Raw genomic sequence first — 15,652 nt, 5'->3', positions numbered from 1 at the left:
CACCTCAGTGTTGAGAATCTATCAATTTAAATCCACAAGGCTCAGGGATGAGGGAACAAGCAAACAAAGTTTACCCGTGTCAAAGATGCTGGCAAGCTCAGAAGGAGCTACCCTGCCATATCAACAATCTGACTAACGTGCATTCAGCTGCTGAGTATCCAAGTATCCAAACACAGTTTTTTCCTTTGCCATGAGACAGATTTATACAGAGCAGCTGTCGTGTGGCACACTGCCTGAACACCAGCATTAGCCATAGCTCCCATACCCAGCTGAGGGCGAAGCACAGCTCAGCTTCGGGGTAAGAAAACACCTGAGAGTGCCACACAAGAACCCTGACTGACAAAGCCCCATTAACAGGTGAGATCTTTCTTTTAGAGGATGAGGGCTTGAACATTAGTGTCCTGGGGTGGCTGTGTATCCCCAATCGTCTGTTGGGTGCAGGGGGGAGGGCAAGCGCGGTTTGTTTTTCCCCAGGAAAACTCTGCTCATCGGAGTGACCTTGAAGCGGGGGAGCTGGAACACGGCAAGACGAAAGAAGCTCTGTTGTTTTTTCCCCGGCAGTTAGTTAGTTTAGTGCTAGCGTAGTTAGATGCTGTAGAATAGCTGAAGCTTTTTGCCTTTTTTTTTCTTTTTCTTTTTTTGTCCTTTTTTTTCCTTCCTTTTTGCTTTTTTGCCCTCTCCTCGGAACCGTTCCAACCTCTCTGGACTAAGGACCTGGGGAAGCACCGGGGGCCTCCACAGGGGACCCACCCCACCAAGACCAGCCCTGTACATCTCCTTTTCTCCCAACGTCAGCGGAGACGGAGCGGTGGAGCACAGTGACGACCCTCAAGGAGACTTTCTTTAAGTTTGTTATCCCTCCGTAAGCGGCACGAAGCTCTTGTCATCGGGTATTGTGCTGGGAGTGCTTTGCCTGTTTAATAAACAGGTTTTTTCCACTTCTCTCTGAGGAAGTCTTTTCCCGAACCGGTTAGGGGAGGGGAGGGGGGCCCCTTAAGAGGATTTATCCCAAAATCTGCCTAAAACCACCACAATTAGCCATCCAGGAATACTGCCCACCTCTCCTCGTGGTTACTGGTCTGTGCAGGTAAGTACATAAATCCCTTATGGGTATTGTATCTGTATCACACCCAGCATGGCTGTCACGCAAAGATCACTTAGATCAACAAAAAAATAAATACTAACTCAGATGGTATCAGGCATATTTGAATGGAGCAAGCCAGCCATAACCTGTTTAATCCTGAAAAAAAAAATCTTCTCTGAACTTACCTCAAAAAGGTGTTGCAAAGGACTGGATTTTAGTTTTTCTTTGTCGCCAAAGGACTGGAAGCCAACACCCAATAAGCCTTGAATTACAATTACATACAGAGTCAGACAACAGACCAGAGTATATTGATAGGTTATTTTTGTAAGTCTAGTCTTAACATTGTAACAGTTTAAAACAATATAACAGTGTATGCTACAAAAACAGAATCAAAAGCCTAATCTATTATACCATGCATAAACACCACCACACCCCCCTGGAAATATAATAGCTAGAAAATAGTAAGAAATACTATGTTGATTTTGCAGTTCCTCATGAAAGGAATTTGAGTTTCTAGACTTGTATAGACAATTACCTTTCACACAGCAACAAGATGTAAATGAGCAGCCACACAGTGCAAACTGTCCAGCAACAGAACATGCTCAAAAGTCCTTGTTCTGCTTCCTCCCTTATTAGTATTATCATTTTAAGGACAACAAGAACTGGGATACAACACAGAATTCCTCATACCACTCATGCAAAATTTTCAAGGGAAATTTTTGCTGCCTGCTTAGAATATGCAGCTTTTTTTGAGCATCCAGTTTGGCTTCAGGACTTTGCAAAAGCCATCTAAAAGGCAAAGAAATCCAAATCCCAATCCTTTTGTCTAAATGAAAAGACCCAGTTAACTCCTTCAGCAATGCAGCAATATTAACCTGTCAGTCTCTTAGATTATCTGAGGCTGACTTTAAGGCCAGCTTACTCCTCTGAGCTGACAAGGACCAGGACTGATGTAGGAATAGGTATCCAGGTATCCCTTTGGAAAACTCTCTGCACCTAAACAAACAGCACTGTCTCAAGAATTTCCCTCTTAGGAACACTGAGTACAGAAGAAGGCACTGCAGACTTTAAGAAGAACACGTTAGGTTCTGGGAAGTAAAATTAGTCTAACCCTATTGAAAGGAGTTTAGTTAAGGACAGCTTGTTTTTTGAACCATCAGAGCTGGGTTTCCTAATGATCTCCCTGACATATTAATGTACCTAAACATTCCACTGTTCAATGCTGACTTCATACTCCCATCTCCAGCACAACTGTCAGTCTTTATTCAATCCAAACACACCCTTCCACGCAGTTTCTGTCTTTCCCATAATATCCCTAGGCCTTGTTACACTCACCAGTTAATGGCAAGATGCAGCACACGCTGGAACTGACTCTGACTTCAAGGTTCTGCCTGGTTAGCCAGCAGGTCTTTCTCTCCCAGAGGTCAATACATTGTATTTCCACCCCTACTCGGCTGCCAACTGTCATAATTCCAAAAGAAATCCATTCTCTTGGAATATTTTTGTCAGATCTGTCTAAAGTTGCCCAATGGGTTCAAAATTTATTAGGAGCAGAGTGACAGGAAGACAGATGGACAGATAGCGTGACTGCATTTGTTACCTTAAGAAACCTGCCCCAAAACTGCCTAAAGGCTGAGGGCCTCTCTGCTGTGTTTCAGGAAAATATGTTCTCAGTTCTTACATTTTAAAGCCTCTGACAATAGCAGTTGTAAAACAGCTGACAGATCATTAATTACAGCACTGCTTCTGAGAAAGGACCATTACAGTAATATTGTTATGTTATAATTCTGTGAAGCATGACTATTATTTGTTATAATACCTACCATATATTTGAGCTGAGAGGAGTACCTACTCTGAAAGAAACAGTTGGAACTACTAGGTCAAAATCATGATTCTAAGAGTTGTGTGCTGCACAAATGGCACACATGTAAATAAACAGGTATTGCAATCTTTATACCTTCAGGAACCTTTTTATTAAGATACATACAATTCCTGATATTCAGACTTCAGAGTGCTATTTAGTATCTTCAAAGGCAGTCTGAATGAGGTCAGCTGAGAAGCCTTTTATCCACACAGCATTTCACTGCTTAACTGTCACTGCCACATTCTTTATACAAGAGTGTAGTGATAAAATTATGTCTAAGGGGCAAACATGAATGAAATATGCAAGGATGAAATTTACCCAATTTTTGGTGAACTCATTCTGCATTCAATTCTTATGAAACAAATCATAAGCAAAGCAAAGCTCTGCTACAAGCTACTGCTTCATCAGGAACAGGATGAGGAAAGACAAGCTGCAGGGGAAATAATTTAAAAAAGGAAAGAATGTTTTATTACTGCTCTCACAGTCCTGAGAATCTGTTATACTGCACTGTCTAAAATCCAGGAATTCAGTCTAGAAGGACAACTGGTAGAACTGAATGTATTTCAGTTACCTACACTCACAAATCTGAATATAAAAATGGAGTGAAAGTAGGGTATTGACTTTAAATTTTTAACCCAGTTCTGTTCATGGAATTGATTCACTGATGTCCCCAAAAACAGCAGTACCATTGAAACTGGAGGGGGCAGAATAAGGGCTGGAATAACCAAGTGACCACTTAACAGACGTTGCACTTGGTGTTTGCCATTTAAACCTCAATAAATGGACAGTTTCCAGAGCCTACTGCAAAAGAAGTAGGGATTTTTTATAGTTTTCAGAGGTGTACTGGCTTCCAAGAATGAGGAAGTGGGCAAGATTGCCTATTTTAAATGCCTAAAAATATGCCCAAACTAGCTTTTTGGGGGAAATTAGAAAAGGAGAATATAGATAAATTTAAAATGCAATATTAACAACAGAAGTCAACAAAGTTGTGAATGCTATGGATGGGTCAGCTGCCATAACAAAGGGATAGCTACAGATCCAGCAATGGGACATAAATGGTCCCTGGTGTGGGAATAAGTGTCAAGCCATGCATCCTCAGGCTGCACTTGAGAGGACTTTTCAGTCCCCACTGACCTGATGATTTCAGAAAAGATGGGAATGCCTATGTGTGTGCATACTGGACTGACAGTCTTCCAGTCCCTATTCACTTGCACATTCTCCATCTACACACCTCTCTTCTGCTACTTTTTATGGGGAAACTGAGTATTTTGAGGAAAGCATAGGAATATCTAAAGATTCAAACTCGCTGTGCCCAATGTGCCAAAATGTGGTTGCTGTGGAAATTAGTTATGCTCTATGAATAATGAGAAAAGAAACAACAACAAAAAACACCCTAAACCAAGCAACCAAAGAAACAAAATCCAAATCCAAACCGCAACCCAAAACTTATAACCCCCAAACTACACATTTAGGAGAAGAGCTTCCAGGAAAAGAGCTACTGAGGGACAGAGGGACAATTGGATAAATTTGGTCCTGTTATTTCTTGGACATCAGTACAGGTCATACTGCTGATGGATCAGTCTGGATTGTTCTGTTCAGATTTTTCAAGGAAAGGAACCATACATTACCCACATGGAAACAAGATACCATTCCTCATGAACACAGACTGAATCCAATGGGCCTACAAAAACTGAAGCTGGAAACCTAGACAACACTATACAGCAGAAAAGGGCACAGCATAAAAAAATATTGAAACATACCAAACTGCATGCCCCAGTCACCAAGGTAATTTATTCTTACTACTTCATGTCCCAGTGCAACTTTGAGATTTGCTATAAAATTCCCTGGTAATGAAACAAAAATGATATTGTTATTCAGTTGCAGGTAGTCTCTCATCCCTATAGAACAGTTTTCTGATTTTGTATAATCTGTATTCAAAATGAAGAGGAAAAGCAATCAGGTAGAATACTCTACAGGACTGGAGTAAAACACCTGACAACTGAAAGCAGCAGTAAGAGTAAAAAGCAAGTTCCTTTCTGAGCAGAAGAAAGGCTGTGCATCTGAACAGTACCACAAAGTGTCTCACACAACAGGGATAAAAACATACACAGGTGGAAGTACATGCACATATTGCAAAGTACAAGATCTTCAAAAACCTTTTTAAAGTCATCTTGTATTCTCACAAATATGTGGCATTATACATAATTCCATCACAGTCAGGCAAACTCAAACCAGGTTAGGCAAGCACTCACAAACTGCTGTTAACTGTGATGATAAAAAGACAACATCAAGTCCTGAATCACTATAGACTGTTGGAGCAGTTCTGAGCTCTGCACTTAACAGACTATGCTCCAAACTTATCATATCATATAAGGACATATATATATATATATATATAAGTTCCAGCTGCTCTTCCAGCAAAAACCCTTCATCTCTCTCCTGTCCTTAGTTATAACCTTAGAATTACAAAGAAGAAATACCCACGTCCCTTCCACTGTTTTCCTGTGCTTCCAGGGCACCTTTCAATTACAATACTGTTGTAAACGATGCAGAAAGCTCTCTCCTTGTATTGCTGTAACACCACATTATAGCCTGCAATTACTTTCAATTCCATTATCTGTAGTTAATTAATTGTCTTACTCCAGGACAAACACTGATCTACAGAACTATTTCTGAAAGTGTTTTTTTTCCTGTAACAAAGGATCCAGACATGGAACATAAAAAAACCAAAAATACATCATTTCACTCAACTATCTGTCTATGGAAGAGGCAATTACTTTATGTAATCATTAACTATGCATAATGAATTAAGTATAATTAAAAATGAACACATTATTAGAGGCACAGATTTTATAGGATCTTCTGATACAAACTACTAGTTTTTATTAGGAGATTAGGAAATGAGGGACAAATACAGTTTTCCATATACCATTAGAGCACTGCACAAGAAATTTATTAACTATTCTATTAGAAATTACAGCAACTGTCTCACTAATACTGGCATAAAGTGATTAGCATATAAAAACAAGCTTTTTGCAGGACAGCCACCAAGACAATGTTCTGAACTGCTCTGCAGTCCAGTGCAAATCGAGAATTAAAATTCAAAGGACTCTCATAACACCTCAATAAAAACTGCCTGGAGTGTCTTTGAAGACCAATTTTAAGCTACTTCATTTAATATTCACAGTTGTAAAACGGTATTAGGTGTGACTTAAATCTGCCAGCAACACAGCTCTTTCTTTTCTTCACTGCATAATGAGCAGAAAGGTTTTAATTAGCAATTTGAGCCTGACAGACCACTCACACCCGAGGCGTGAGATGTTAGCAGTGCTCCCTGTCAAGGGAGGCAGGCAGAGAAAGCAGCCCCCCAGGAGGCAGCGAATGCACACTCACCCACGATGGTGGAACGCAGATGCCCGATGTGAAACTTTTTGGCAATATTAGGGGAGCTGTAACAGATTTTCACAAATAACATTTGTTCAGTGGACAGAACTGCCAGATCACAAAGTTAAGAGAATTCAACTTATGCATCTAGAAGAGCTGAAATAAAAGCCCCGTTTTTAATTTTCCCATAAGATTCCCTGATTAGCTTCTGTCCTTGACAGCAAGTTCTCCTATCCAACCAGCTTTCACTCCAGTATCAGTTAACAGTGTTGTTTTTAAACCACTCCAACAACAACAAAAAAATCTAACCAAAGCCCAGCTGTGCTAGTGACAACCAAAAATATATTCTCATTTTTTTACGTGTTTTGGACATATGGATCATTCTCCTCATGTCTTTTTCAGAGATAAACCAGGACAAGAGATCTTGTGTACAAGGATCAGTAACCAAAACTATATCTTTCCAGCAGAGCCCACCCCCACATAAAAAAAAAAACCAACAAAACCACCTCAACTCCCTACACAATTGTTTGTCCAGAGGAGAAAAAAAAAAAAGAAAGAAAGTACAGCTATGAAAATTCAACCTCCAAATTAAAGCCAAGTTCTTATTTCATAACTATAGAAGCCTGCAGAGGGAATATTACTCAAGAAAAATATTTATACATTAAAAAATCAGAGTCAGGCACTTTTCATCCCATGGGTAGGTGACAGTCAACAAAACTGCACTGGAAAAAAATTTGGGGGGCAGCAATTAACAAGACTTAGCCAGACAAATGCCTGTGTGCTTTATCAAGTCAGAGAAGAAGGTATTAAGGTGCAAATAGAAATGGAGCAGTGCCTGGAAATTCAGATTTTGTTTCTTCATAAAAAAATAAAAAGATGCTTTCTTAAAAACTGAATGCTATTGTGCATTAAATGAGAATATTCTTAATGGAGGGCTGTGTAAGGTATGAACTCCTTAAATACCAAAAACACATTCTGGGAAAAAGCCTCAATCCCTGAATATAATTTAAATTCTACTCAGTGAATATATCAGAGTGTCAAATACAGCTAAATATAATACTGGTTAATATGGTTTAACATCACAGGCATCACACCTTACAGCGATGAATATCAACCAGAAAATATCAATCAGCAGACAAGGCAATTGTCTCAAAGGACCCCTCAGATGTGCTTACCTGAACTCGATCACTGCCTTTTGTCTGGGAACTGTAGAGAAAAGTTCACTCTTTACTCCATACTCTGAGCCGTCTTTCCATATCTGCTGCAGCACAGTCTAAAGCACAATTTAAAAAAAAAAAACCAAAAACAACCAAAACAAAAAAACAACAACAAACACCCCACAAAAAAAAGTTTCGTCAACAGAAAGCATCACCATGAAAACTGTTTACCAGCCACAAAGGAGACTGATCCCACATCCTTTATTCACATTAGCAATTAGATGACTGGTTTGCCAAGCGAACAAGGTCTCATATGCAGATAAAAATGCCACTAACTTTTGAAAGCTGTAACTGATCACATAAAAAAATTAAGAGAAATTGTAGGCAGAGTTCTGGTGAAAATTAAGGCTGAAAATTTTGTGAAAACCTTCTACTCTTTTAGTGCCAAAGAAAGCCAGCTCTTCAATCCTAATGTGTCCAAACCACTCTTCCTGTTCTCTCCCAGCTGCAAGTCTGTAAGGCCAGTATGAATGATCTGTACTAACTTATGTCTGCTTTGAATGATCTGTACTAAACTACGTCTGCTTCAAAAGTCTGGAGACTGTAAAATGCCTTTAAGTATTCCTCAGGACAGTTTGTGTGAGTATTATCAGTAATGTGCTCAGAGTACTCAGTCAGTCCCTCCATAAACTGAAACATGTGAGGTAACTCGGGCCAATGCTCTACAGACCCAATTTATAAAGCTGTATGAACTGGACAAGCTTCCTGAAAGTAACAGAAGCCTTTAACAAAGTGAAATAAAGTGGAATTTTTTCTCATTTTTCTCATTCAAAAAAATCACTTTAAAATTTTTCTGCAACAGCTATTTTTTTTTCTTTTAAAGGAACAGCATCTGTAAAAAAAGCCTTTAATTCTCTTATTACGACACCTAAGAAAGGAAGACACATACACAAAATTTGCTTATAGAACTATTCTCTAATAGTCACTGGCTTGGTAACAAGGTATATGTACACTTCAGTCAGGATATTGAGGAATACGTATTCCCCTTGGGAATTTTTTCCCCTTGATTTTTTTTTTTTTTTAGCTAAGTGTATAATGAAAGATCTGCTATGAAATACTTCGATGTCAGATAAAACCAAGAGTATTTACAAGATCAAAACTTTTGAGTTGTGCACTGTAAAAACTCAAAGTAGATGTAAATAAGCCTGCATTTTGAGGCAGGAAGAGAGAGGAAAAAAGAAGAGTTATGATTATTAGTGAACTGTAGATGTATTGTTGCCTCACAAGAGTCAACTTTCCTGAGCTTCATTTCAAATTGTAGGCCTACATAAATCAGCAACAGGGGTCCCCAGGAAAAACTTGTGAAAGACACTTTTACATAGAAAATACCTTCCTAAGACAACAGTAGGTACTCTACAGTTTTATATTGAGAATATTAATTTTTACCTTAAAGCACTTGAAAGACACTACTTACCTTTGCTAATAATTCCCTGTTTATTGTAAAATTCACTGTTCCTGGACCAGCGCTGATTTCACTCACTACTGAATCACATTTTAGCTAAGAGAATAAAACAAAACAGAAACTCTAAATGAAAACAGGTGAATCCACTGTGAATATTAATTTAATCCACAGTAAACATTAAATGTTATTTATTTGTTTGAAGCAATCGTAAACGGATCATCTCATAATGCTGTTGGAGAAGGGACAATTTTATTATTTCCCATTCATGCTTAATAAACTCTGAATATAACTCAGCTTGAAATGCCACACATATGTTCTGCTTCAGACCCTGCCTGTGCACAGTCTGTTTTCTTTTGACTGTGCAAAGAGTTCAACTCTTTGCACAGTCAAAAGCTGAGATACATTTGACAACGTACACAGTAGCTGCCAGCACTTAAACAAACAAACAAAAAAAGTTTAGTAACAACATTCTGCAGTACCCAGTACCACAAAATAAAGATATTAAAGGCAAATTTATTAAAAATTTCATTTACTATTTCCATAAGGCACATGTCTTGAAAATTCTGAACTCATAAGGTATATTTGGCCAATCAACACCTAATGTCAACAAAAATTTGGGTCTCTTCACAGGCCAAGAGCTTTGGATCCTCAGCCTGTCAGGTTTGAGAACTTCTTACTAAACTAGCTGTCTTTCATAGTCAGGAAGTTGTGTCAATAAAGGAAAAAGAGGCATGGAAAGCATATAAAAATATGACAAAATCCCCTTCTCACTCGGTCAGTATCTATGAGAGAGGTGAGCTATGCACTCCTACTGGAGCTCATCACCATGAAGAGGAAATGCACCTCTGCCTAGTACAGGAAATGCACCTGTACCTCCAAGCTAGGTCTCCAGCTCAGGACAGTGATCTAACCAGGAGAAATCGAGCTAGCTTTGAAATTCTTTCATTTTCACAAGCGCTGCTAACAACAAATTCCAATGCTAACTCATAAGCTACGTGAAAACAAACGTTTGTGTTGACGCTGAATTTTCCACCTTATTGTTTTACAAATGGTCCTTTCTACTTATGGGGCAGAAAGACCCACTGGACTTTCTCCACAACATTTGTTCTGAGAAACATTTTCTACATAATCTGTCATTTGTCACATCAGTAGATTTTAGCTCTCTTTAATAAGAGTGCTCATTTGTCCTCTCCACAGCTTTAACAACCTCTTCTCCAAGTCCCCTGTGGTCCTTCAGTAACCACATGTCCCTGTGCCCAAGGTTTGGACTAGGATGCCACTGTGCAGTACAGAAGCACTAAAAAACCCAACACAACACCCCGTCCACAAAGAACTAACAGTACAAAAATGAAGCAAGAATCAGCCAGCCAAATGAAATCGAAAGCCCATGGAAACAAGACCCTTCTGACCTTTCTGCCAGACAATTTTCAGTACTTCTGAGCACACTGCATCATTTATTGTCTCACTACCCTACTATTTAAGCTATTTTAGTCAAATGGAAAAGCTTCCCTCTCTTTTTGCCTAACCTAAATATCTGTATTTCAAATATTGTGGTCCATTTCCTCAGAAGTGATAAGAGCACTCTGTTGAACCTTGAGGCACTCTGTCTACTGTTTATCATGACAAAAACCAGTAGCTACTTGCATTTTTCTGTCTCTCTGCTAGTTTTTGATACATGGCCACATTTTGCTAGTTTATATGCTGCTTATCCTCTTTGGAGGTGACATGACCAGTCCAAACAAGTTAAACCAAATGCACCTCATTTATTCACCACCCAACAAAAATCCATTCCTTAGAGAGTATGGACTTTTATTTTCCTTTCTCTATCTGGCATGGTCTATTTAGTTTGGGTGTTTACATTGATGGTCCGTTTTTCTTTACTGTTAAAATTGCTCCTCCATGTAAAGCTGTAGGGCTAAATGTTTCATGATTATCTACTGAGCCACAAACAATAAAGAAGGCAGGAAACTTTCAGCTTCCTAAACACTGGGAATAGCAGCTGTTTTTAAAATTACACACAAGGAAAAAAATAAAACTTGTTACTGTGATGATACACTCATTGAAACAGATCAAGAGGGATGCTGCCAAATCCTTGGAGATTTTAATCCTTTTAACACCTGATTGGATTTCAAAAGTCCTCAGCAACTTCATCCAAAACACCTGCACTGGGGAGGATATGGGAACAGATAACTTCCTGAGGTCCTTTCCAACCTGAATTATTTTATGTTTCTAGATCATCTTTCAGTTGTTTCAGAACTTTTGGTTGTACGTCTGCACATCATCAGTTCTTCTTCCACCCAAGTCAGAATATTTATCTTGCTAGAACAGGTCCAAGACATGGATAACTTCAACACCTCAGCATTGAAGAATGACATGAGAAATAGTTTAGCTCCTCAGTAGTATTACAACAAGTTTTATTTGTCCTTTTCTCAGTATTAACACCCCAGCTACTGCCATTTCCCAAACTAGCACACCTGAAAAAACTTGTTCCAACGAAACTCAATTTCAAGCAGAAAAGGACTGGAAAGTTAGGCCTGTTTGTCCCAGAGGCCAACTTTATCCATTGCCTTTCCAGAGCTGGGTTTTGCAGTCTTTGGTTTTCCAACTACCACACATTCAATTTCTTCCTCAAGTGCTAGGTGACAGTACAGACCATGGCACACCCTTTAGATAACTGCACCAGCACTATGTATTTCAAACTGTTTGAAAACAACAATTTCACAAGTATTTTAACCAAAGCTGCTTCTCCAGCTTCCTGTGAAGGTGCTGTGTACAATTCTAGTAAGTACAGTCATCAAACTACTTTGATCCAAACAGACGCTTGGAGAAAGAATACTTTTTTATCTTTTTATACCCCTTACACCTCTAGTCTGTAAGTTCATTATTACATAAATACATGATGAATTCATTAGCATACCCTTTCAGCAAGCTGCTGAGCTTGAAGATGCAGGTCTTGTGCTAAGCGATCACCAGAACTGTGTTCTATTACAGAAGAAACAGAGAGCTGGAAATCAGCAACATGCCTGTGGGGGGAAAAAAACAAAACCAAAATCAACATATGAAAATGCCTGGGGGGAAAAAAATAAACCAAAAACAACATATGAAAATCAGGAAAAAAAACCTGTTGAAATGCTGGGGAGACTTGGCAGATCCAACCTGACCCTGCATATGACAAGTGTAATTGCCAAGCATAACCCAGTCACAAATACCTGAAGATTCACTATATTTAGAAAGCTGGACTAGAGGGGCAATTATCACTGTTGTTCCAATACAATCAGGAGGTAGAGATGGAGAGAACACCACCTCAGAATAAACAAAAACTATGCTCACGAACAAGTAAAATTTACTTGCCAACATCACTGCAACTCTTGAGCAGGACACTGAAAAAAACTCCTGTATCACTTCACATTGGCTCTAAGCAGTTTCACATTCAGATCATCAGTGTTGAAGCATTTGCCATCCATACACTGCCCAGAATTGGTACAGGCTTGTAAGGAATGATGCTTACTTTGAGCTTTCTTGAAAAAAATACAAGGATTTAATTTGATTGAACTATCTTTTAATTACATTGGTATGAAAGGTTTGAGGTTTTTGTCTGTATTTTCCCCCTAAAATCTTGTTAAGCTTTTATAGTAATAGGAATGACATAAAATAACCAAACATGACCAACATTGTAAGATAAAATGAAAACAACTACCGCTTTTTGGAGACAGGAACTGCAGATATGGACTTTATTAAATTCTCTGGTGGCAGATCCAAAACTTTTGAAAGCTAAATTGGAAATAAAGAAAAAATTGACTTAAGCAAAAACACAAAGATCCAAGGAAAAATACCACTCCCTGTTTATATACCCACGGAGGATGCACCTTTTATATCTGAAATCTAATTTCAGCCCAGGTAAAAAAAGACAGACTTCATAGGTATTACGAACAATATAATAAAATACAAACCTAAGAGATGTTAAAGGAGCCTTAGAAATAAGGCAAAGAAAAACACCACAGAGGGTTTTTTGTTTTTCACAAAGGAGCCCATTGAACCCATTATGTGCTGAAGTTGTCATGTTATTGTGAAAAGTACATATTATATGGCTCCATGCAAGATATTTACTATATGTGTTAATTGTTGGTGTTGCATTAATATTTTGATAGTATAGTAAATTAAGTTTTGTAGTTTTTATGTAGTTTTTATGTACCAACCACAGGAAAACATAAATCTTTCAGAGAAAAAAAGAATTTCCTACTTCGTTATCAGAAGAAACCAACTCCTCCTGCCTCTCAGCCTTGAGAATGCCACAGAGATTAAAGGAAAAAAAGTGATACTAACCAGAGACGGTTCTTTGTTTAAATAGAGTTTATGTATCATGTATGAAATATATGAATATTCAACAGGCTATTGCTTTTAAGAGATGGTCCTTTGTTAGCAGAGGTCCTTCTTCGGAGCTTTTTTGTTCGGAGAGGCACCCAGACGTCTGTAACTTTGTTTTTTATTGTCTCGTATTGTCCTAACTCTAAAATTGTTCAATTTTTTACTCTAATTCTATTCTTTATGACCATCTTATTTACTATTAAACTTTTAAAATTTTAAGACAAGTGATTGGCGTTTTTCACATTATGACAGTTTCGAATAGTAGGGACCGTAAAGATCATCTCGTTCCACCCCCTGCCACGCGGAGGGACACTCTGCACGACGGGCCAGGCTGCACAGAGCCCCACGCCCTCCGGCCGGAGCACTCCCAGGGACCGCGGCCATTCCCCCTCACGCCCACCCAATACCAGCGGGAAGCCCCTGAGCGCGCTCCGGGCACGGGCGGGGCGGGGAGCCCGCGGGTCGCGCCCACTGTGAGCAGCGCGGGCAGGGGGGACCCGTTGTGAAGGAACGGAGGGGACATCTGGCTCAGGGGGCGCTCCCGCTCCGTGCCAGCCGTAGGAAGGAGCGGTGCCTACCTGGGAAGCGATGCTCCTCCGGAAGGAACCCGCTGCCATGGCCGTGCCGCCCGGCGGAAGCTCCGCGGCCGACCCTTATCCCCCCCGCCCCGCTCCTTTCTGCCCGCCCAGGGGCGGGCTGGGCCGTACCATTCTCAGGTTACAGGGGGAGCAGCAGGCCATTGGTTGCGCCGGGGGTGGAGGAATCGCGCGGCGCGGCGCAGAGCGGGCTTGTACCACTGCTCAGGGAAAGAGGGGGGGGGAGCAGCGGCGCGGGGACGCGCAGGGAGGTGGGCGGTGCGTCGGGAGCGTGAGTGCGCGGGAACTTCTTCTCCTTTTCCTCCTCCTCCTCTCCGGTACCGGCGGGCGCGGGGCGACATGACCACGTGCTCCGTATCCAAGGTGAGGAGCGGGAGAGAGCGGGGGTCTCCCCAGGGAACAGCGCGGCCTGTGCGGGAGCCGGACCCGCGGCATCGTCCGCCGCGTTCTGCGCCTGCTCCTCTTCCCGCCTGCTCCAGCCGCTGCCTTTCCCGCCTCCCTGGTGCCCACGTTACCGTGTTCCGCTGCCCGCCGCTTCCCAAAGCCTTGCTGGCTCTTCGTCCACGCCCGGTTTCGCTTAGCCCAAGGCGCTGTTTGTCCACTCCGCAGTCCCACGGAATCACGGAATATCGTGGGCTGGAAGGGAGCCACAAGGACCATCGAGTCCAGCCCTTATCCCTGCACGGGGCAGTCCTAGAGTCACACCGTGAGTGGTGAGTGACCCCGCGGTGTGACCTGCCCACAAACCCCATTCCTACTCGGAGTAAATCGCAGCCGGAACAGAGCCAGGGGTGTTGTGCCTGTGGATTCTGTCACTTCCAGATGAAGTCTGGTGGCATTGCTTGCTGTCACGCTCATTGCTTCACCCAACCAACCCCTGCCCCAAAACTAACTCAGCAAAGAAATAGAGCTAAAAGTGCTCTCCCCCACACGTAATGTTATATATTGCCTTGATATTTCCGAATTGAAGGCTTTTGTGTGGGCTGTGTTCCGAGCGGGTAGTAGGAATAGTGCATTCATCAGAGTGTTAATGAATAGCGGGACTTGTGTTGGATTGAAACATTTAATTTATTTCATCCCTTGCTTGATCATACAGTGAACAAGAGCAGTGGTTCACAGCGTGTGTTTTATCATCACGAGAAGAATCCTGCCCTTTCCATTGTTTTTCACTGAGTTGTGATATGCAGCTGCATCCTTTGGTGTGGAAAGCACTGTGCAGGTTATTACTTCCCGAAGTGAAGTGCTCCCAAACAAACTTAAATCTTAAAAAACTTAATCTGAAACAGCTGGATTTCACTTTTGACAATGGCTGTTGCCTGATAGTTTGGCAGTGAACCATGTCCCCTCACCTTGCTTCCCACTACTTCTGTGTAATAAATACTTCATTGCAATTTTATATTCTGGTCTCAGCCACATTCAGTGGTGTGGAAAAGCCAATGCTTGCAAAAAACTCAGCAGTATTTGTGTTTGGTTTGATTAAACATCCATTCTTCTTTTGTGTATATGATTTGTACTTAACTGCAGCCAATTCCATTTTGCATGCAGCAGCATGAATAAATCCGTGGGACACCTTTTTGCAGTGGAATTGTTCCAGGGTGTTTAGCACTTGTAGAGTAACCACTACTTTTGTCCTGCTGTTTGTAAATGGTCTTTAATATGCGCGGTAAAATGGAACGTGTCTGAAGGCATCTCCAGTTTGTGAGGCTGTTTTTCAGAGAGGGTCAATATAAATGCTGGTGT

General features: G+C 40.9%; 2 protein-coding genes across 8 annotated transcripts in view; one reads left to right on the top strand and one right to left on the bottom strand.

Moving 5' to 3' along the window:
* The window catches only part of RARS2 (arginyl-tRNA synthetase 2, mitochondrial), a 31,048-nt gene extending 17,015 nt beyond the window's left edge, over positions 1 to 14,033 (bottom strand). Inside the window, exons 1-8 of one of the 2 annotated variants that reach the window (XM_040060860.1) lie at positions 13,895 to 14,031; positions 12,649 to 12,722; positions 11,869 to 11,974; positions 8,964 to 9,047; positions 7,508 to 7,605; positions 6,342 to 6,397; positions 4,709 to 4,792; positions 1,270 to 1,346 (exon numbers count right to left, since the gene is read on the bottom strand). In XM_040060860.1, coding sequence (XP_039916794.1) covers positions 1,270 to 1,346; positions 4,709 to 4,792; positions 6,342 to 6,397; positions 7,508 to 7,605; positions 8,964 to 9,047; positions 11,869 to 11,974; positions 12,649 to 12,722; positions 13,895 to 13,933 — 618 coding nt within the window. In that variant the 5' untranslated portion in view covers positions 13,934 to 14,031. Of the gene's footprint in view, positions 1 to 1,269; positions 1,347 to 4,708; positions 4,793 to 6,341; positions 6,398 to 7,507; positions 7,606 to 8,963; positions 9,048 to 11,868; positions 11,975 to 12,648; positions 12,723 to 13,894 lie in introns of both variants that reach the window. The other variant, XM_040060861.2, reaches the window with a different exon arrangement.
* Positions 14,034 to 14,132: 99 nt separating this feature from the next.
* The window catches only part of ORC3 (origin recognition complex subunit 3), a 34,627-nt gene continuing 33,107 nt past the window's right edge, over positions 14,133 to 15,652 (top strand). For 2 of the 6 annotated variants that reach the window (XM_040058932.2, XM_040058929.2), the window contains exon 1: positions 14,133 to 14,275. In XM_040058932.2, coding sequence (XP_039914866.1) covers positions 14,252 to 14,275 — 24 coding nt within the window. In that variant the 5' untranslated portion in view covers positions 14,133 to 14,251. The remainder of the gene's footprint in view (positions 14,276 to 15,652) is intronic. The other 4 variants (XM_040058931.2, XM_058419818.1, XM_040058928.2 and 1 more) reach the window with 3 other exon arrangements.

The sequence above is a fragment of the Hirundo rustica genome, chromosome 3, assembly GCF_015227805.2.
Source record: "Hirundo rustica isolate bHirRus1 chromosome 3, bHirRus1.pri.v3, whole genome shotgun sequence".
In the NCBI taxonomy this organism is placed as follows: Eukaryota; Metazoa; Chordata; class Aves; order Passeriformes; family Hirundinidae; genus Hirundo; species Hirundo rustica.
This window is presented reverse-complemented; position numbering and strand designations above follow the sequence as displayed.